Source organism: Antechinus flavipes, chromosome 1 (assembly GCF_016432865.1).
Source record: "Antechinus flavipes isolate AdamAnt ecotype Samford, QLD, Australia chromosome 1, AdamAnt_v2, whole genome shotgun sequence".
NCBI lineage: Eukaryota > Metazoa > Chordata > Mammalia > Dasyuromorphia > Dasyuridae > Antechinus > Antechinus flavipes.
Genome location: NC_067398.1, coordinates 507,392,264 through 507,415,883, shown reverse-complemented (window position 1 = coordinate 507,415,883; position 23,620 = coordinate 507,392,264). Strand labels below are relative to the sequence as shown.

Below are 23,620 nucleotides of genomic sequence, written 5' to 3'. Positions count from 1 at the left end.
ATAAAATAACTGACCACAACCTAAGACATTTCTCAAACTGTTAGTTCTGTAATCAGCAAAAGTAGAATTATAAATATACATAAAGACATACTTTGCTCTCAAGTATCAATTATACACAATGTGTGCATTCATTTAATTGATCAAGAATAATCACATGACAAAAATTGGTTTCTTTTTCATCTAGAATCATTTAAAGAATGGGCCAAATAAGCACATAATTGACTGTTAAGTATACATCCATCTTGACAGAATGTGGGTGAAAAAAGCCACTGTTCATTAGTCTTACTTTTTTTTATACTATACATACTTCCTCAAAAAGGAAGTCTAAAGGTGATGATGTACGTCTCAGAAAATCAAACAAGTAAAAACTCAGTCTGAAAAACAAATCCAAACAGAGAACTATATAAACATCAGTCACTATATCCAAATCTAATATATTTACTTCTAATGATTCTCATATATTCCTCAACAGGTACAATGTTTATTCCTACCCAAGGAATTCATTCAACCCAGGGCAGACATATTAGTTGAAGAGCCAGTTAATTCTCCTACTCGGCCTCCTACCTCTAGCTTGCTGCAGACTCCTAGGTGGTGCTTCATTCCATATAACTATCCACAGGGACATTTTTTCATTTCTGTCTGCTACTACTGTAAACCACTCCCCACCCTGTATCATTGGGCTTTGAAACACAGTGTTCTTGTGCAAGATCCAATTTATGCAACACCAATTTCAATGACTCCTTCCACAAACTATGGACACTTACTGTCTTTTAAAAAGAGAAATAAATCATTGGGAAAGTGGGAATTTAAGTACCATTTTTTATTCCCTTTTAAAAGTACAATAAAAATATTATCTTTTTGGGAAGGCTAATAAAGCTAGCATTTTAAATGCGCCTCATTAAACATTTTGTGGTATTCAAATCATTACTAACAACAACAACAACAACAACAACAACAACAAAACACAAACAAGAAAAAGAATCGAATGAAGATTTAAAATGATCAGAACACTTCTGTCTAAGCACTATGGAATATATTTCCTTTGTCTTTGTCCCTTTTTCCCTAATAGCACTCTCTTCCATTATGGCTCATGCTACATCCTCAGAAGATCACAGAATTGTAGATTTAGAGCTCAAAGCATCAAGAATTTAGAGCGCAGATACTTCCGGTTAAGATGGCGGAGAGGAGGCTCACAGTTGCATAAGCTCCGCGCTTTCTCTCACTATCCACTTCATTACAAGCCTCTGAATCAATGCTTGACTGAAAAAAACCCACAAATAGTTACCAAGAGAAGCCATCCTTGAGATCCGCCAAGAAAGGTCTGTCTTTACTGGAGGGCTGGGGTGGTTTTAGATCGGGCGCAGGCGGCGGGCAGCGGCAGTGAGAGCACGGGAGCAGACTGGAGAGGGGGTGGGGAGTGATCGTAGCCGTCTCTGCGGGGAGAGCTTCGCTACAGGTTTGGAACCTGCAGCAAGTCAACAGCCCAGCAGAGAAGCTAAAAACACCGGGGCTGAAGAACACAACCCCAAACAGCTGGAGTCTCTCAGGACCTGGCCGCCCCCCCCTTCCCCCCCCTCAGTGACTCAGCACGCTTTGGGATCTCAGAGCGCAGGCGCAGCACAGTCCTGCTAGTGCCTCACTGCTGCCCCCTGCAGTCTGTAGAGGAAGCTCGATAACACACCCAGCCCCCCCCCAAAGAAAGACTCCAGTTTTTTCTGTTTTTCTTTGGTAGTTTGTCTCTGATTAATAGACAGAATGAGCAAGAAGCTGAAGAGGACTTTAACCCTTGACAGCTTCTACACAGATAGAGAGCAGACTCTAAATCCTGAGGAGACTAAAAACAGGCAGTCCCCAGGTGATTCCCCAAAGGAGGAGATCGTCTGTTCCTCAGCACAGATGAACCTCATAGAAGTGATTAAAAAGGCTCTCACAAGGGAGCTAGAAGAAAAATGGGAAAAGGAGAGGGAGGCTCTGCAAAAGGAGAAGGAAGCTTGGGAAAAGGAGAGGGAGGCGTGGCAAAAGAGCCTGGAGAAGTCAGTTAAAGAGAGAGTGGATAAAGAAGTAAAATCCTTGAAAAATAGGATTAGTGAACTGGAAACAGAAAACAGCTCTCTAAAAAACAAAATTGGCGAAATGGAAAAAAATTCCACAGAACAAAAGAACTCAATGGGACAATTAGAGAAAGATTTTAAAAAAAGTGAGTGAAGAGAATACTTCACTGAAAATCAGAATTGAACAAGTGGAATTGAATGACTCGAGGAGACAAGAAGAATCAGTCAAGCAAATCCAAAAAAATCAAACAATGGAGAAAAATGTGAAATACCTTCTGGGGAAGACAACAGACCTGGAAAACAGATCCAGGAGAGACAATCTGAGAATCATTGGACTCCCAGAAAAACATGATGAAAAAAAGAGCCTGGACACTGTCTTCCAGGAAATTATCAAAGAGAACTGCCCAGAAGTCATAGGAACAGAGGAAAAAATAAACATTGAAAGGATTCATCGATCACCCACTGAAAGGGATCCTAAAATCAAAACACCAAGGAATATAGTGGCCAAATGCCAGAACCCTCAGATGAAAGAAAAAATATTGCAAGCGGCTAGAAAAACCCAATTCAAGTATCAAGGAGCCACAATAAGGATCACCCAGGATCTGGCAGCATCCACATTAAAAGATCGAAGGGCCTGGAATATGATATTCCGAAAGGCTAAGGAACTTGGTATGCAACCAAAAATAACTTACCCAGCGAGAATGAGCATCTTTTTCCAGGGAAGAAGATGGACATTCAACGAAGTAAGCGAATTTCATCTATTTCTGATGAAAAAACCAGAACTTAACAAAAAGTTTGATCTACAAATATAGAACTCAAGAGAAATCTAAAAAGGTAAAGATTAATCTTGGGAACTATATTTTGACTATATAGATGTATAAAGAATACATGTATACCTTGTTCTAGAAATTGATGTGGAAAGGACATTGTACCAGAAAAAGGGTAAAGTGGGGGTAGTACATCTCATGAAGAGGCATAGGAAACCTATTATATCTGAGAGAAAGAATGGAGGGGGATGAATATAGTGGGTATCTTACTGCCTTCAGAATTGGCTTTAAGTGAAAAATCTTAAGACATATTCAATCTATGGTGAAACTTCTCCCATCTCATTGAAAAGTGAGAAGGGAAAAGTGGAAAGGGAAGGAATAAGCTAAGCGGAAGGGAATACGGGAACTGGGAGGGAAAGGGGTAAGATAGGGGGAGGAACTCTAAGGCGGGGGGAGGGACACTAAAAAGGGAGGGCTGTGAGAAGCAAGGGGTGCTCACAAGCTTAATACTTGGAAGGGGGGGAAAGGGGAAAGAAGGGAGGAAAGCATAAACCGGGGTTAACAAGATGGCAAGTAATACAGAATTGGTCATTCTAACCATAAACGTGAACGGGGTAAACTCCCCCATAAAGAGGAAGCGGTTAGCAGAATGGATTAAAAGCCAGAATCCTACAATATGTTGTTTACAGGAAACACACCTGAAGCGGGGAGATACATGCAGGTTAAAGGTAAAAGGTTGGAGCAAAATCTACTATGCTTCAGGTGAAGTCAAAAAAGCAGGGGTAGCCATCCTGATCTCAGATCAAGCTAAAGCAAAAATTGACCTAATTAAAAGAGATAAGGAAGGACACTATATCTTGCTAAAGGGTAGCATGGATAATGAAGCACTATCTATATTAAACATATATGCACCAAGTGGGGTAGCATCTAAATTCTTAAAAGAGAAACTAAGAGAGCTGCAAGAAGAAATAGACAGTAAAACTATAATAGTGGGAGATCTTAACCTTGCACTCTCAGAATTAGATAAATCAAACCAGAAAATAAATAAGAAAGAAGTCAAAGAGGTAAACAGAATACTAGAAAAGTTAGATATGATAGATCTCTGGAGAAAATGTAATGGAGACAGAAAGGAATACACTTTCTTTTCAGCAGTTCATGGAACCTATACAAAAATTGACCATATATTAGGACATAAAAACCTCAAACTCAAATGTAGTAAGGCAGAAATAGTAAATGCATCCTTTTCAGACCACGATGCAATGAAAATTACATTCAACAAAAAAGCAGGGGGAAGTAGACCAAAAAATAATTGGAAACTAAATAATCTCATACTAAAGAATGATTGGGTAAAACAGCAAATCATAGACATAATTAATAACTTCACCCAAGAAAACGATAATAATGAGACATCATACCAAAATGTATGGGATGCAGCCAAAGCGGTAATAAGGGGAAATTTCATATCTCTAGAGGCCTATTTGTATAAAATAGAGAAAGAGAAGGTCAATGAATTGGGTTTGCAATTAAAAATGCTAGAAAAGGAACAAATTAAAAACCCCCAGTCAAACACTAAACTTGAAATTCTAAAAGTAAAAGGTGAGATCAATAAAATTGAAAGTAAAAAAACTATTGAATTGATTAATAAAACTAAGAGTTGGTTCTATGAAAAAACCAACAAAATAGACAAACCCTTAGTAAATCTGATTAAAAAAAGGAAAGAGGAAAATCAAATTGTTAGTCTTAAAAATGAAAAGGGAGAACTCACCACTAACGAAGAGGAAATTAGAGCAATAATTAGGAGTTACTTTGCCCAACTTTATGCCAATAAATTCGACAACTTAAATGAAATAGAAAAATACCTCCAAAAATACAGCTTGCCCAAACTAACAGAGGAAGAAGTAAATATCCTAAACAGTCCCATCTCAGAAAAAGAAATAGAACAAACTATCAATCAACTCCCTAAGAAAAAATCCCCAGGACCAGATGGATTTACATGTGAATTCTACCAAACATTTAAAGAACAATTAACTCCAATGTTATATAAACTATTTGAAAAAATAGGGATTGAAGGAGTCCTACCAAACTCCTTTTATGACACAGATATGGTACTGATACCTAAACCAGGTAGGCTGAAAACAGAGAAAGAAAATTATAGACCAATCTCCCTAATGAATATTGATGCTAAAATCTTAAATAAAATATTAGCAAAAAGATTACAGAAAATTGTCACCAGGATAATACACTATGACCAAGTAGGATTTATACCAGGAATGCAGGGCTGGTTCAATATTAGGAAAACTATTAGCATAATTGACTATATCAATAACCAAACAAACAAAAACCACATGATCATCTCAATAGATGCAGAAAAAGCATTTGATAAAATCCAACATCCATTCCTAATAAAAACACTTGAGAGCATAGGAATAAATGGACTTTTCCTTAAAATAGTCAGGAGCATATATTTAAAACCATCAGTAAGCATCATATGCAATGGGGAAAAACTGGAACCTTTCCCAGTAAGATCTGGAGTGAAGCAAGGTTGCCCACTATCACCATTATTATTTAATATCGTATTAGAAACACTAGCCTCGGCAATAAGAGTCGAGAAAGATATAAAAGGAATTAGAGTAGGCAATGAGGAAACCAAACTATCACTCTTTGCAGATGATATGATGGTATACCTAGAGAACCCCAGAGATTCTACCAAAAAGCTATTGGAAATAATTCATAATTTTAGCAAAGTAGCTGGCTACAAAATAAATCCCCATAAATCCTCAGCATTTTTATACATCACCAACAAAACCCAACAGCAAGAGATACAAAGAGAAATTCCATTCAGAATAACTGTTGATACCATAAAATATTTGGGAATCTATCTACCAAAGGAAAGTCAGGAATTATATGAGCAAAATTATAAAAAAGTCTCCACACAAATAAAGTCAGACTTAAATAATTGGAAAAATATTAAGTGCTCTTGGATCGGCCGAGCGAACATAATAAAGATGACAATACTCCCTAAACTAATCTATTTATTTAGTGCTATACCAATCAGACTTCCAAGAAAATATTTTATTGATCTAGAAAAAATAACAACAAAATTCATATGGAACAATAAAAAGTCGAGAATCTCAAGGGAATTAATGAAAAAAAAATCAAATGAAGGTGGCCTAGCTGTACCTGATCTAAAATTATATTATAAAGCAGCAGTCACCAAAACCATTTGGTATTGGCTAAGAAATAGATTAGTGGATCAGTGGAAAAGGCTAGGCTCACAAGACAGAATAGTCAATTATAGCAATCTAGTGTTTGACAAACCCAAAGCCCCTAACTTCTGGGAAAAGAATTCATTATTTGATAAAAACTGCTGGGATAATTGGAAATTAGTATGGCAGAAATTAGGCATGGACCCACACTTAACACCATATACCAAGATAAGATCAAAATGGGTCTATGACCTAGGCATAAAGAACGAGATTATAAATAAATTAGAGGAACATAGAATAGTTTATCTCTCAGACTTGTGGAGGAGAAAGAAATTTGTGACCAAAGATGAACTAGAGACCATTACTGATCACAGAATAGAAAATTTCGATTACATCAAATTAAAAAGCCTTTGTACAAATAAAACTAATGCAAACAAGATTAGAAGGGAAGCAACAAACTGGGAAAACATTTTCACAGTTAAAGGTTCTGATAAAGGCCTCATTTCCAAAATATATAGAGAACTGACTCAAATTTATAAGAAATCAAGCCATTCTCCAATTGATAAATGGTCAAAGGATATGAACAGACAATTTTCAGAGGATGAGATTGAAACTATTACCACACATATGAAAGAGTGTTCCAAATCATTATTGATCAGAGAAATGCAAATTAAGACAACTCTGAGATACCACTACACACCTGTCAGATTGGCTAAGATGACAGGAAAAAATAATGATGAATGTTGGAGGGGATGCGGGAAAACTGGGACACTAATGCATTGTTGGTGGAGTTGTGAACGAATCCAACCATTCTGGAGAGCAATCTGGAATTATGCCCAAAAAATTATCAAAATGTGCATATCCTTTGATCCAGCAGTGTTTCTATTGGGCTTATATCCCAAAGAAATACTAAAGAAGGGAAAGGGACCTGTATGTGCCAAAATGTTTGTAGCAGCCCTGTTTGTAGTGGCTAGAAACTGGAAAATGAATGGATGCCCATCAATTGGAGAATGGCTGGGTAAATTGTGGTATATGAATGTTATGGAATATTATTGTTCTGTAAGAAATGACCAGCAGGATGAATACAGAGAGGCTTGGAGAGACCTACATGAACTGATGCTAAGTGAAATGAGCAGAACCAGGAGATCATTATACACTTCGACAACGATATTGTATGAGGACATATTTTGATGGAAGTGGATTTCTTTGACAAAGAGACCTGAGCTTCAATTGATAAATGACGGACAAAAGCAGCTACACCCAAAGAAAGAACACTGGGAAACGAATGTGAACCATCTGCATTTTTGTTTTTCTTCCCGGATTATTTATACCTTCTGAATCCAATTCTCCCTACGCAACAAGAGAACTTTTCGGTTCTGCAAACATATATTGTATCTAGGATATACTGCAACATATCCAACATATAAAGGACTGCTTGCCATCTAGGGGAGGGGGTGGAGGGAGGGAGGGGAAAAAAAAATCGGAACAGAAATGAGTGTCAATATAATGTAATTATTAAATAAAAAATTAAAAAAAAAGAATTTAGAGCGCAAAGGATACAGTTCAAAGCACCAAGTCCAACAGATCCTGTTTTTTTGTTTGTTTGTTTGTTTTGTTTTGTTTTAACAGATGAAGAATCTGAAACCCAGGGAAGTTAAATGACTTGACCAATACATACTTAAAGAGTGGGACTGGAAACTAGCTTCTCAGACTCAAGATTAAGAGTGTTTATTATTCCATACACATACATTCTATGTCTTTCCAGATATTTCATACAATCCCTTCTTTAGAAAGATCACTGTTTCTGCTTTTAAAACTTTATTTAAGATTTATCCGCAGTCACTCTACACTTAGCCTCACGTGGATCTAAAATCACTGGTAACTTAAGCTATACTCCTTTACTGAATTTAGATTTTTCCAACTTCCTGTTGTGTAACCACATCTTAGCCTCCTAAAGGAAGTTATTCCCTCCAACACAGATTTGGATATTATGACTATGTCTTTAAGAAGGAATAACATTAAGGGGAAAAAAATTGAAATTGTATCTTGGAAAGTAGCTTTTAATTGTCACTCTAGAGTGAGTAGCTGTCACGGTAAAGAGACCACTGAAGAACAGAGAGAAAGGATGAAAAGAACTTCTTTCCTGAGAAACATAGTTTACAATCTGTGTTTCAAGAGGCACTGTAGAGGATCTGCATTTAACTATTATTTTGTAAAAAGACCTTATGAAGAAAATTATCATTCTAAGGGAATGACTTTTCTACAATTCCAGGGGTTGATATTGCTGAGAATATTCCACTCTTTTCCCCTGCTTTTGAAGAGTAAAGAAGTGACTCTACTATATGAACAATAACACTTATGAGACCAGGGTTTGAAAATGAGAGAGAGAGAGATGAGTGAAAACTTATAAAAAAAAAAAAAGATCTGTCTAGAATAGGAAAGAGATTGTACATTTCTATCAGTTTATAAGGAAATATCAAAGCAGTCTCTCTTTATTGCTTGGAAGCCAAAATAAGAATTAATAAGGAAACAAATTAATAGCAATTAATACAGAGGGGTGAAAGTTGATATGATTACTAGGGCTCCCACCTGATACCCAACTAGGTTTCACAAAAAGTCAATGTCCTTCAAGTCTTTTATCTTAGCATTTAATTATTTATCTTTTCAGGATATAGCTCAGAAAGTTTTAAAGGGTTTTATTTTTTTTCATATCTGAATTCATCCTATTAACACATACCTTTCTTTTTTTATTAGATAATATAAATTTCCTAATTTCTTCTAAGACTGGTAAAATAAGTACTATATCAGTGCTTTTCTTTTCTTTTCTTTTCTTTTTTTTTTTTGAGGCAATTGGGGTTAAGTGATTTGCCTTGGGTCACACGGCCGAGTTATGTGTTATGTGTCTGAAACCAAGTCCTCCTGAACTCAGGGCCAGTGCTCTATCCACTGCACCATCCAGCTGCCCCTAGATCAGTCTTTCTATTTGGCAGAGCCTTATTCCAGATGATAGTTCCATGTATTTAAATAGAAACAGAGTATCCTTATCTTAATATTAGCAAATTCAATATGGAACTTAAAATAATTGACTTCTTTAAACTATAAATCAACTTTTTATATTGACTGAAATAATAAGTTACATAAAACTAAACATAGCAGTAAAGCTTGGAGTGGGAAAGAATGTAGGAATCAGGGGATTTGGGTTTGAAGCTGGCTCGAGCACATTCTTTTACCTAAAATAAAACAATCTAACACATTAAATATTTAGAGATCAGACAACTGTCTTAGGTCAGAAAAACATATTAATGCATCAAGGATCAATTTGTGAGTTTATCATCAATTCAATAGATTTATTTTGGACAGGTGACCCAGGACCAAAGAGTTATTAAGCATCAAAAGTAGAATTTGAACTAGAGTCTTCTTAAGTCCAACAATCCAATCATATTACCAAGATTTCTTTCTATCTTGCTATATATTTGAAAATTGAATGACAGTAAAAACAAATCATTATTTCATCCTACAAGTGGACTAAAATTTGAAATCCACAAAATGTTCTTACATATAATTCATTGTCAGTGAGTAAGAATAATAAGAACAAAATTGTAAAATGTTTGCCTACTTTAGGATTTTAGACTTAAAAAAAGGCATTACAAATCAAAGTGTAGGGTTCCAAACCCATCAGCTATTAGGGCACTGAATATATTATGCAAAATATTCTATGCAGATAAATACCAAAATTATGCAGGACTGTAAGATTTAGAGCTGAAAGGGATCTTTGAAATAATATAGTCCAATCTCACTAGGAGTCATAGGCAAAGAAGTTAAATAATTTTTTCAAGATTAGTATTATCTCCAGCCCTTGCCTTCTCCCAATGTTTAGACTCATAAATCCACATGCCCAAAGGAAATCTTCAATGAATATTCCTAAACCAATAAAACTCAACATTTTTCACATCAATTTTAATCTCATTGTTTTCTAAAAATTTGCTCTTCTTGATTTCACTTTTTTAAAAAATAAATGGCATCATTTATAGTCTCCCATGTTCTTCTTTCTCCTTCATAGCTAATCAGTTATCATTTCCTATTACTTTACTTTTCTAATCTCCTTCCCTACTTTATATTCCTACTGCCACTTTCCAAGTACAGGTCTTCCTCATCAATCTCCTGAACAATTTATCCTAAGTAGTCAAGGCCAATTCTAATCTCTTCCAGATCAACTATTTTCCACACTACTGTCAGATTAATACTTCCTTATGGAGAGATTTGGTCTTATGACTCCTCTATTCAAAACCATTTGATATCCCCTTATTACTTACCAATTAGTATTCAAACTTTTTAGAATTCTTACTTCTTTTAGATGGACAGATCATAAGAGGAAGAAAAAGTATGCAAAAATATATATTTTGGTGGAACAGCAACACTCCTAATAGAATGGAGTTCTCATTCTTATTCTACTACTCACTGGATATGTGTAAAGCTGTTTTTTTTTTTTTTTTTTTACTTTGTAAAATGTAGAACAGTGTAAAGCACCTTCCTTCTTATTTTATAGAATATTTGTTACAATTTTGGGGTGGGGCCTGACTCCTGTTCTATGTTGAAACAAAATTAGGCACTCCTAAGTCATTCAACAGTTATTAAAAGAATATATATTAAGCCACTACAGAAGAATATTGAACAAGGATAAGGACTGAGTTGGTGTTTAACAAAAAGAGAACTCCAATAGATTTAGCTGAATGAAGCTCTGTTGCATAAGAGCTCTTCACTGCTATTTTGTTCTTAGGAAATTAAGAAGTGATGCTGACATCCTGGGCCTTCCATTCACTTGAGCCAACCAAGTCTTTAGGATACTATCAAGGCTATCTTTTTTAAAAAAAGTATCCTAACTTACATAGGAACAGGAATTAAGATTTTGCTCCTAGTACATGGAGTACGTGATATTGGGTTATTAAGATGCCAGTAAGAAGCAATTTCTGTCAGTCTATCATATTGGAAAGCCTTCCAGGGACTAGCTTAGCTAGGTATGAAGAGTTCCATCACCAGCAGAAGGGCCACTTGTTGACAAATTCTTTGGTCTTAGCAACCCATAAAACAAAGAAAATGGTCCTTAGTGGTGTATACCCCACTAGTATACACCAAAGTGGCAGTGACAAAGTGGCAGGACATGATGTACAAAAACAAGCAAACAAATCTCTTAACAAAACCTGACAAAGTCCGCACACTTATTATGAACATTAATTCTGTCAGCATTTTGTGAAAAAGTAGACATACCAATGTAAGAATTGGATCATGTTCTTTATGCAAGATTATAAAGAAAAAAAATAACAGCTATATGTGAAGCTGCTTGGAACGACTCCCTGGAAAGCCAATAAGTTAGGAACTTGTTTATACAGAGGCCAGGTGAAGCAATGTTTCATTGGATATTTGATTATCTATCTTACAGTACTCATGACAAGCATTTGCCAAATGAGTACCATAAACACCAAGAATTTTAAGGATTTAAATGTATGTCACCATGTCACTGGACAAGGAGATAAGAAATATTCTAGGAAGAACTATCAAAGATGTAGAACTGTTTACCTCCAAGGTCATCTGGTCCAACTCCTTATTTTATAGAAGAGAAAATAAGACTCATGATTTTCCCCATTTATCACAAACATAATGAGCATTAAAGGCAGGTTTTCTAATTTTTAAAGCCAGTACTATTTCTTGCTATTACACTACTTCCTACAAATTAAATCAATATGTATTTTGATAATCAATAACTTCAGCGAAAAGTAAGGCTATAGGATATCATTAAAGAGAGATATGACTAGAACTGGAAATTTGCTAGTCCTTCTAGGAGAGCTACAGACTAGCCGTAAGACCATATTATCTAAAAGGAAAGAATACCAATTAATAAATTTGTCTGTCTTTCCTTCTTTTTACTAGATGTCACTATGTACACAGGGACAGCCATTATAAAATAGTGATAATATCTTTCTCTTCTTTCAAAGTATTGCACCTTTGGCTTACAATGTCTAGTTTGATGTCTTCAAAAAGTCAAAGACATATGGTAAAGATAAATAAGCGAACGTTTTCCTTATAAAACTAGAAAAATGCTTAATCAAAGGGTAAAGGTTCTGCAAAGGGCGTATGGGCAAGAAAATCTCTAAAAAGTTTGGTCAATTCAAAGTGTACTGAAATCTTTCTTAAGAAAGGTCTATGAGCATGGACCCACACTTAACACTGTATACCAAGATAAGATCAAAATGGGTCCATGATTTAGGCATAAGGAATGAGATTATAAATAAATTAGAGGAACAAGGACTTGTGGAGGAATAAGAGATTTGTGACTAAAGATGAACTAGAGATCATTATTGATCACAAAATAGAAAATTTTGATTATATCAAATTAAAAAGCCTTTGTACAAACAAAACTAATGCAAACAAGATTAGAAGGCAAGCAACAAATGGGGAAAACATTTTCACAGTTAAAGGTTCTGATAAAGGCCTCCTTTCCAAAATATATAGAGAATCGACTCTAATTTATAAGAAATCAAGCCATTCTCCAATTAATAAATGGTCAAAGAATATGAACAGACAATTTTCAGATGATGAAATTGAAACTATTTCCACTCATGAAAGAGTGTTCCAAATCACTATTGATCAGAGAAATGCAAATTAAGACAATTCTGAGATACCACTACACACCTGTCAGATTGGCTAGAGTGACAGGGAAAGATAATGTGGAATATTGGAGGGGATGTGGAAAAACAGGGACACTGATATATTGTTGGTGGAATTGTGAATGAATCCAACCATTCTGGAGAGCAATCTGGAATTATGCCCAAAAGTTATCAAACTGTGATCAAACCTTTGATCCATCAGTACTACTACTGGGCTTATACCCCAAAGAGATACTAAAGAGGGAAAAGGGACCTGTATGTGCCAAAATGTTTGTGGCAGCCCTGTTTGTAGTGGCTAGAAACTGGAAAATGAATGGATGCCCATCAATTGGAGAATGATTGGGTAAATTGTGGTATATGAATGTTATGGAATATTATTGTTCTGTAAGAAATGACCAGCAGGATGAATACAGAGAGGCTTGGAGAGACTTATATGAACTGATGCTAAATGAAATGAGCAGAACCAGGAGATCATTATATACATCAACAACGATACTGTATGAGAATGTATTCTGATGGAAGTGGACAAAGAGAAGCTCTAACTCAGTTTCAATTGATCAATGATGGACAGAAGCAGCTACACCCAAAGAAAGAACATGGGGAAATGAATGTAAACTGTTTGCATTTTTGTTTTTCTTCCCGGGTTATTTATACCTTCTGAATCCAAATCTCCCTATGCATCAAGAGAACTGTTTGGTTCTGCACACATATATAGTATCTAGGATATACTGTAACCTATTTAACATGTATAGGACTGCTTGTCATCTGGGGGAGGGGGTGGAGGGAGAGAGGGGAAAAGTCGGAACAGAAGTGAGTGCAAGGGATAATGTTGTAAAAAATTATGGGTTCTGTCAATAAAAAGTTATAATTTAAAAAAAAATAAAAAAGAAAGGTCTATGAATAGTCAAGACAGACATTAAATGTTTATGCAGTTGGCCAGGTTTTAAATAGATTTTAATTCTATCTAAAAAACCTGGAACAATTTGTAACATATAATTCTCTGAAGGATGATTTTTATCCTGGTTTGTCACAATTAGTTTGTATAATTCATTAAAGTCAATTACACATTTTATAACATACTGCCTACATTACATAAAAACTCAAATGTGAACTCAAGCAAAAGCAATTTCTAATTCACATTTGCCTGAGACACATCATCTTGGCAATAGAACTTTATACACACTCCTGGATGGAACAATGTGGAACTGCAAGGTTCTGGATTTTCTGAATACAAATTATGGATTCTTTGACAAAAAGGGAACAACATTTAAGCACATAGAAAAAGAAGTGGGAGACATGTAAACATATAAAGATATAGAATATTAAATACTTATCCTGGGTTTATGGGGGAGAGAAAGGAAAGCTAAAATAAGAAATAGATTTTCTCTTTTCTCTGCTGTCTTTTGGAATTAATTATCTGTTTCTCTGACTCATTTATATTGCTGCTAGATCATCTGTGCATATCAACAGGTATGGACCCTATAGCAACCCTGAAATCTACCTCTTAGCCTCATATCCTTTAAGCTTTATCTCTCTTGATGGTTTCCAATACAGAAACTTAGAGAGGGACTGAACCCAATAGATATGACAAAGAACTTAAAGCCAAAAATAACAACTATGACCCAGCAATGTCCTAGAATGGCTTATGACTATAGTTAATGTTTATTTTATATTTAAAGTCTACTTGTAAAAAAGACACAAATTATTGCTCAGTTTCAACCTAAATACTTGGAAAATAATCTATTTTGTTTGAGAACTGTTTTTACTAATAATTTAAATTTACTTGTAAATTCCAGTTAAAATTAATTCTTTGCTAGAAGTCCAGGGATATCTAATGTCCATTCCACATAAAACACTTTAAGTACTCGAAAACACTTTTTCTGTAATTAAATTTAATTCAACAAGTATTTATTAAGTATATACTATTTTCAATGTCATTTTAGGAAGATATTACAAATTCAACCCTCCACTCCAAGAAGTTTTTGCTCTTAAAATCAGATACATTCATAAATAAATACAATGTAACAACTAGTTAGGAGAAACACAAAAATATTAATTTCCTATGAGAGTTCAGGATCTTCAAAGGCAGAGGAGGGAATAAATTCCAGGAACAGAAGACAAAATATATAAAGTCAAGAAGGTGAGATATGAAATGGAATGCTGATTATAGGGAAAATTAAGTAAGCCAGTTTAGCTAGAACAGAATTTGTGAAGGAGTGTTATGTGAAATAAAGCTGGAAAAGCAAACTAGAGTTAAACTACAAAAGATTTGATGCCAAGGAAAATAGTTTTGTGTTTTAACCTAAACTCAAAAAGGTACTATAGAAGCAAATTGAGAACATATTCAAACATGTGCTTTAGGAATATCAATTTAGCAGCTATGTCAAAGAACAGATAAGATAGGAAGCAGGAATACTCAAGAGGTGGTAAAAGCATGTGGGTTAGGGAGGAGGGGAGGAAAAAAGGAGGAAGGGAAAATAAAGAAAACTAAAGGATAGCACAAAGGTTATAAATCCAGGCAAATGAAAGGTTCTTGCTCTGAAAGAAATAGCAAAGCTTAGAGAAGGGTCAGTGAGGGGATGAGGAAGGGAAAATAACATGTTCTATTTTTGACATACTGATTTATCCAAAACTTATCACAATGTCTGGCACAGAATAGGCTCTTGATAAATAATTATTGACTGATATTTGAAATGCCCACTGGACACATCTAGCAGTGACATGGAACAAGAACTCTGAAGAGAGATTTGAGTTGGGCATATAGATTTCAGGCTCATCTTTATTGAGATAATAATGGAAACCTATGATATCTGAAATCACTAAGGGATGATATTTAAAAAAAAAAAAAAAAAAAAAAAGAAGAGCTAGCCAGAGCTAAAGGAGTAAAGGAAGGCTGATTTAATTGATTTGTTACCTAGGTATTTTAAAAGTCAAATTTGGGCTAATCTTCTACTTGTCCAAAGGCTAGAAGGGAAAGCTTACTTTAAATTTTACTTCCCTCCCAAAGAAATAATATACAAATGATTCATATTTAAAAGGTTATTCTAAGATTACTGTATTTGTTGATGACATAATGGTTTCCCTAGAATATCTTATCAGAAAAGAAACCAGAACAATAGATTCAATAAAGCTGCAGGACACTAAAATAAAACTAAGAGAAATGGACATTTGTGAATGGGTAAAAAGAAAATCCAGAATGGAAAAATCCATTTAAAGCTAAAAAGACCTATATGTTCAAACTAATGCATGAAGGTGAGCAAAACAAGAACAATAATTATACTGTAAACATGTTGTTTAAAATGAACAATTTTGAAAGACTTATAAACTCTGATCAACATAATGACCAAACATAACTCCAGAGTACTGATGATAATGAATGCCACCCACCTCCCAAGAAAGAGGTGATGAATTAAATATTCAGAATGATGCCTACAATTTTTTAACGTGGCCAATAAAGGAATGTGCTTTGCTTATTTATTATTTGTTACAAAGGTTTTGTTTATTTTTATTTTCTAGAGGGGGGTGAGGAAAAAAATGCTTAACAAAAAAATTTTTATTTTAAGGCAACCAAAGAACCCTAAAATATATAAATTATCTAGGACATGGCACACTCAATAACTAGAAACTTCTGTGGATAAACTGATCTCAGACGCTTACTAACTGTGTGACCCTGGTTGCCTCAATTTCTTTATCTGTAAAATGAGTGGGGAGAAAAAAATAATAAACTCCTCCAGTACCCTTTGCCAAGAAAATCCCAAATGAGATCAAAAACGAGTCAGAGATGACTGAAATGATTGAACAACAAATATTCCAAAAAATCCCGTGAAAGATTTATCATTTTATAAACAAGAAAAGTGAAATTCAAAGAAATCAATTGGTTATCGAAGGAAACACATCAAATCAACAGCAAAGCCAGGCTTTAAATCCAAGTCTGACTCCAAACCTAATGTTCTTTCATACACATGATATAAGCAATCAAGACCATCAACAAGTACGCGTAATAATTCTTACATAAAGCTGTGCATGTAACAGATCGGTCTTTTTTTTTTTTTTTTTAAGGCAAAAAATTTAGCATGCATATAAAATGGACATTAGGTAAACCCTTCACATTTCAATTTCATCTACATTCATTTATCTACTCCTGCTCTTGAAAACTTTTCTAGCCATAGAACAAGAGGAAGCTGAAAAAAAAAAAAATAAATAAGAGGCCAATAACTTTATAAGAATTGAAAAGGCTGAACAGGGCTTTCATAGTATCTTTTCAGGAAAGTTCACAATATAGGCAAAAGGACACCAAAGTTATATAAGAAAGGCAGTGGAAAAATGCATGTTTCTTTGCAAGGCAAATCGTCTTCCATGACTAATTTTAAACTTGAAAAGCTGCCTCTGTACTTTCCTTACAATTTTTTAAATTGCCAAAAAACACTACAGTAAATTTTAAACTAAGTAATCAAGATTATAATTAATTTTTTAAAATCCTGTCCTTAAATGTCTTATACAAAGGTGATCTTCATTATGTAAATCAATTAATATATTTAAATGTTATTTTTAAAAAGACAATAAAGTTTTTACAATATGAGCCTCAATACTAAATAGCAATATCAATCAAGTAATGTTCTGTTCAATTAAAAATACTACAAAAAGGTGTCTTACCTCATCTAAAATTAAAAAAAAGATTTATATAATCTTATAAAGTTTAAATTATTCTACAGATAGTTTGATATTAAAATATTTTAATATTTTCCTTTTGATATGTTTAATCCATTTCTTTTTTATTACAAAGCATCCAGTACTGACTCATCAGCAGTATATCATATATTATGAGTTATTTTTCTTAGAGGAAATCCATAATCTTGCTAGTTGCATTTGTTACTAAAAGCAAACTCTTATAAGAATGGGATTAAAATTAGGGGTTATAATCTATCATTTATAGAATAACCTTTCCTCTGTGTGAGGTCAGATGAAACAGAAAAGGATTAAATTTCCAAAACTAGCCTTGACTGAGGTAAATGTCTTAAACTGCATGTATCTACATTAGGTAATTAAAATATTATGGTACCCCAATGAATTTCAGGAATAAACTGATCTTTACAAAATTCTCTCAAGAAAACAAACATAATTATTTCTATTATAAAGAGTGTATCCAAAGGCTTAGTGAAGTTTCACTAATATTAATCTTTAATAACTTAAAACTGCCATGACTTTGGGTATATCCTTTATATAAACAGAAATGGCAATAAGACTTAAAAGGATCCAATAATTCTTAAGTTTTTATCATATCTTCTTAATCCCATTCATCATTATACTGCCATTATTTATTCCCACTTATAATTAGACTGTTACAATAGCCTTTTACTCCTCCAAACTGGCTTCCCTGACTCTACTGGTCCTTTGAGGTTCAGCTTGAAACAATATTCCATAAAAACTTTCCAGACCACTTCAACTGGAATTGATTTCTCTAGAACTGAAGTTTTAAGACCAAGCTCTCCATGTCTGAATCATTTAACTGGAATTTCTTTACCTTTATATGTTCACGTAGTTTCCCTATTAGTATCTGGCAGAGAAGTAGACACAATATTTACTGTCAATAGAATGTCAACTCTTTTAGGGCAAGGACTAATTTTTTTTTTTTTGTATTTGTATTCTCAGGGTCTGAAATACATCAGACACTTCTTAAATGAATGATCATTCCATATATTGTTTCCCTCCAACAGTTAGGAAGAAAGGTACAACTTTTTTTTTTGATACAACTGATAGAGGTCTGGCCTTGGAATCAGAAAGACCTTTATTCAAGTCTCTGATACATATGAGGGATATGATCAAGAGCAAATCAGGGCCCCAATTCTCTAAGGTTAATATATATGTTATTTATCTGATAGTTGTTAATCTGATTTGGTAGATTTTACACATTTGAGTTCTTCACACAAATGAAAGGGACGTATCATATTCATATCATAATCATATTCAAACTATGTGAAAGTAAACTCATCTTTCCCCTAAAATCCACTACCTTCTGCACCTCCTTTTCCTACTGTTTTTATGAAAAGTGTTTTGCAAAACTTAAAGCTTGAGCTAAATTAGTTATTTTTCTGTCTATCATTCTCCTAGTTATCTCAAAACCTTGGAGTCAACCTTAGAGCCTATCTAGTTCAATTTAAGTCTTGGCATGTTACTTACACACCTTCCTTCCTCTTCCCCTCCCCCCTCAGCCTTCTCTATTCTATAATAAACTTCAGTGGCTCCTAATCACTTCAAAGATCAATATAAAACCTTGGTATTCAAAGTCTTCATAACTCGACCCTTCCCTTTCTAATCTTCTTACATTTTACACTCTTTACTCTTTTACTCTGCCATCCAATAGCTTCTTTGTTGGTCCTTGAAACGATTCCCAACTTCTGATACTTTAACTAGGTGTTCCTCAAGCATAGAATGTTCTCCCTCCTCACCTCAGACTTTTGCCTTCTGTTTTCTTTAAGTCAGCTAGAATACCACTTTCTTCAGCAGAGGTGTCAAACTCAAAGCCACAACTAGCAGAGAAACTGCCAAGTGAAGTCAGAACCAATTTTTAAAAATTATTATCAAATGTTTAACAAAATAAAAATACAGCATGTTTATTTGTGGTTTTCTAAATCGACAGCAGCTATCCTTTTCTATTTCAGTTTGACACGTCTGTTCTACTGGCAGTCTTTTCTAACCCCCATTAATTTTAATGCCTACATTGCATTGATTTCTTCCAATTTAATCTGTATATAGCTTTTATATTTCCTGTACATAGCTGTTTATATAGTTGTTTGCCCATTGTCCCTGCCATTCAACTGTGAATTCCTTGAGAGCAAAACTCACTTATCTTTCTTTGTATCCTCATCCTTTAGCATAGTGTCTGTCCCATAGTAAGCATTTAATAAATCTTTAATGACTGATTAGCAACTGTTTTTGAAATTTCTCTCATATGCATGTTCCTTTCAATTACCACTATTTCCCCCTGGAATTAATGTAAATTTCCTAAATTTTTTTCCAACTTTCCTAACATATCATCTTGAAGATTCCATGACTCCTCAATGCCCACAAGATGAAACTCCCAATGCCTTCTCTTAGCATGTAAGATGCTACAGTTTCACTTAACAATTGCCCTATGGGAGACCTACAATTTAGCTAATCTATTTGCGCAAAGTCCTGCTTTACCATATTTTCTCTACACCAAATTCCTTCCTTATCATGCTTTAAGTACAACTCCTCTAGCAAAGCCCAGTTCATATTATTTCTCTTCCACAAGTAGTTCCATCCACCCTTTCCTCTAACCTCCAATGTAACCAAACTGTTGGTTACAATTAGTATATAAGTTTTCCTTCTTGTAAACCTTGAAGCCAAAGTGTCACAGGATGTTTCTGTGTACTTAGCAAAAGGACCCAAGTCATGGTAGGTCTGAATTAATCAGATAATATCATACTTTGGGGTAACCACAATTCAGGCAGTTCTAGCACAGCAGTAGCATCAAGGTGACTTATTAATAATTGTTGTCTTTATCCAAGTGTACATGAGTGTAAATTTAAGGATGAAATTATAGGTGCTAAACTTCTTATGTATTTAAGGATGACTCTCAAAATTAAGAAAGAAACTTGCAAACTTGTCATTGTTTATTGAATCTCAAAAAAGATTAATAAATCTCATTAGATAATATTTTTATCATTCTCACCAAAAAAATCTGCAACTTATTTGCAGCCAAATCAGACTTTTAAGCAAATAAGTGTCAAAGAAGCTCTTAGAAAGAAAAAAAGGAAATGGGAGAAAAGATCAAAACACTTCTACAAAGAACTGCTTCAAAATAGCAATAAGGAAAACAAAATTGCAAAATATCTCTATTTATCTATAATATGTATGGTCTTTTAAACCAGAAATTTAGATTTTTAAAATATATAAAATATGGGGTCTTATTGGATTGCAATTTAAAATCTTAAAAATTAACACTCATCTTAAAAATCTGTGTAATATACCTTTAACAAAAACTAGCACTAAAAATATTCAGCAATGAAGAACAGCTTTATAATCACTAATTATCTACACGTTCTGTCCTTTAATGTTAGGCACTGATTTTTTTTTTAAATCATAAACTTCCAAAATAAAATCACAAAAAAGAAATGACATAAGTTTTCAAATTAAATAGAACTTTCAGAATCTTACAACACTGGCTTTACAAAAGTTATCTTCTAAAAGTTAAAATCTAAAACTGAATACACACTTTCCTGGACATTCCTAAGGATATCCCTAAAAGCAAAAGATTCAAGGTGATTGCCTTTTTAAAGAACCACCAGTCTATGACTATGTAATAAAATCCTCTACTATTCCTGTTATTCTTTATTTAGATTATATATACACCAGTTCAGGTGCCACCAGATTAGCTTTATCGGATTTTTCACAAAGACAATTATTGATAACCAGACAAAACAAAGTAATTTCTTCAATTACAATATGACAGGTTATTCTTCAAAGTTCTTTTCAGAACTAAGTTACAAATAAAATGCTGTGAACTCCAGTGTATTCTCACTATAAATAAATTTACCTCCTTTCATAAATTTTCCCTTCAATTTTAGTTTTATTGAGGCAGGGCAATTTCACTTTCTGATCTGATATCAGATCATACTGATACAGTTATATTACCATCTACCTGGGTGGTCATTTACATATTAATAAATTATCAGAATTCAGTGAGTGAAACAGAATACAAAATTTGGTCTTTTATCATGTGCTCGTCAACATACTGTTTATTAACAAACTTGCACTATTCTGATATCCTCATCCATTTCCTTATTGAGTTTTTAAAAGCATTTCAAATTTCACTACGCCCTCCCTATCAGTAGCTCATAAATAGATACCCAGTTTTACCATAATATTGTTCCTTTCAGGGAGGTTTTTTTTTTTTTGCTCAAAAGCTGAGGGGAAAATTTTGCTAGAGATAAACTTGATAGACCTTTGTCACTTACAAACTTATGAAAGCCCACTGCGCGTGCCCCAGCAGGTGAATGTTATCTTTATCTTCAATTTCACAACATGCCTGCCTGAGTCCCACCCCGAAGTATCAAGTGACTCCCCCCCAACACCGCTCCCCCTCCCTCCTCCGAAGTAACATAAGACTGTCAGGAGTTTCAAATGAGAACGACACAGCTACGGCTTGGGACAGCTGAATCTAAACAAATGCAAATAAAGAGGGTCTTAAGGGAGCAGATCATCCAGAGAGGTATCTAAGAAATAAATCAATTTGGAGAAGGATAAAAGAAGGGAGGTATTTTTGTGGAATGATGAACATACACAAGTATGGAAAAGAACCAAGAGGCAGGTGTATGGGGAAGCTGATTATGAAAAATAGCCGTATGCAAAAAGAAAAAAAAAGAAAAGAAAAGAAAGAAAGAAAGGGATCTCGAGTAGGAAGTAGCTGAAGTTTCCCAGAGAAGCTCCTCGGCTCAGGGTACCCACTTTCTGTGTTGGGCTGAAGGTAAGGGGCATTCCCTTCGGAGTACTTAGAAAGTGTTGGGGAAGGAGAAAAGCTCAAGGACGCTTGGACAAATGAGGTCAACTCTGGGAAAGTGGGGAAGGGGCGAGCAGAAGCTGAGGAGGAACTATGTGGAGAGGGGAGACCCAGGACAGTCAAGGGCTGGGGGCGGGACACGAGGGAAGGGAGGCACTTGGGGCCGCCCCCAGGAGCCGGGGTCCCCATCTTCGCCTCGAGGGTGGGGGAAGGGATCCCAGGTCTCTCACGAACCGGGGAGAGGGGGGGCCTTCTCGGTCCTCTCCTCCGTTGTATTCCCTTCCCAAAGGGTCCCCCCTGAGGCCCAGTCCCCTTTCCCGGCGCCTGTCTCGGCCCTTCCCCATGTCTCCCAGTAGTCCTCAGCCCATGCGCCCTCAGTGCCCCAGCTCTCGAGGCGAGCTCGGCGCTTACCCACGGTGGACTTGCAGGCCTCGCAAAAGGTGTCGTCGGTGAAGCGTTCCATCAGGCTGGTCTTACCTACGCCCCGGGAACCTATGATGATGACCTGCAGCTTAAAATCGGCCGGCCGGGGCGGCTGCTTCCTCCGGCGGGCCTGGCCGCCCGACAGCGCCGGGGAGCCGGCGGCCGAGACGCCCCCGCTCAGGCCTCCGCCTCGCCTCTGCAGCGCGGCCCCCCGATCCATGGACACATACGGCTCCCGCTCCGCCCGCGGCCCGCTCCCTGGAGGAGGCGCCCCTCGGGCCCGGCCCCCGGCCTCCGGCCCCGCCGCCTCCTCCTCCTCCTGCCGCCGCCGCTGGGGGTTGGCCCCCGGCTCGTGGTTCCCGGCTTCGTCCGCCTCCGCCGCCCCACGGGCTCCGAGCAGCAGCTGCCCCACCGGCCGGTTCCCTGACTCCGCGTCGCCGCCGCCGCCGCCGCCGGGAGAGGAAGAAGGGAAGCAGCTATTCCGCAGCAGCGGCAGCAACATCCCGGACGAGGAGGGGCAGGAAGGGGGACGAGCCCGCGGGAGGGGCGCGGGGAGGGGGGGGGGGGCGGGCCGTTGAGCAGCGGGAGCGGGCGGGAGGGGCTCGGCCCAGGCGGGGAGCCGACAAGAGTGGACAGCTCGCGCCCCCCAGTGGCAGGGAGGACCAGGCTTGAACCCGAGCTGAGAGGAGGGCACTCACCCTGAAGCTGCGATATACTTTGTAGTGTGCTCTACTTCTTTTTCCCTTCCTTCCTTTCTCCCGTCTTCCTTTTTTGTTTTCTTTTTTCTCCTCTTCTATTCTCTTCCTTTCCTTCCTCCTCCTCTTCTATTCTCTTCCTCTCCTTCCTCCTCCTCTTCTATTCTCTTCCTCTCTCTTCTCTTCTTCCTCCCTTCTCCTTCCTTCCTTCTGCTCCAGGATTTCCTCTTCCCTCTTCCTCTTCTTCCCCCTTCTTCTCTCCTCCCCCTCCTCCTCTTCCTCCTTCTCTTCTTTTT

General features: G+C 36.3%; 1 protein-coding gene across 1 annotated transcript in view; it reads right to left on the bottom strand.

Annotated features, from left to right (window-relative positions):
• Positions 1–23,153, bottom strand: part of RAB12 (RAB12, member RAS oncogene family) — a 44,677-nt gene extending 21,524 nt beyond the window's left edge. Inside the window, exon 1 of the mRNA XM_051970438.1 lies at positions 22,618–23,153. Coding sequence (XP_051826398.1) covers positions 22,618–23,131 — 514 coding nt within the window. The 5' untranslated portion in view covers positions 23,132–23,153. The remainder of the gene's footprint in view (positions 1–22,617) is intronic.
• Between the last annotated feature and the right edge of the window lie 467 nt (positions 23,154–23,620).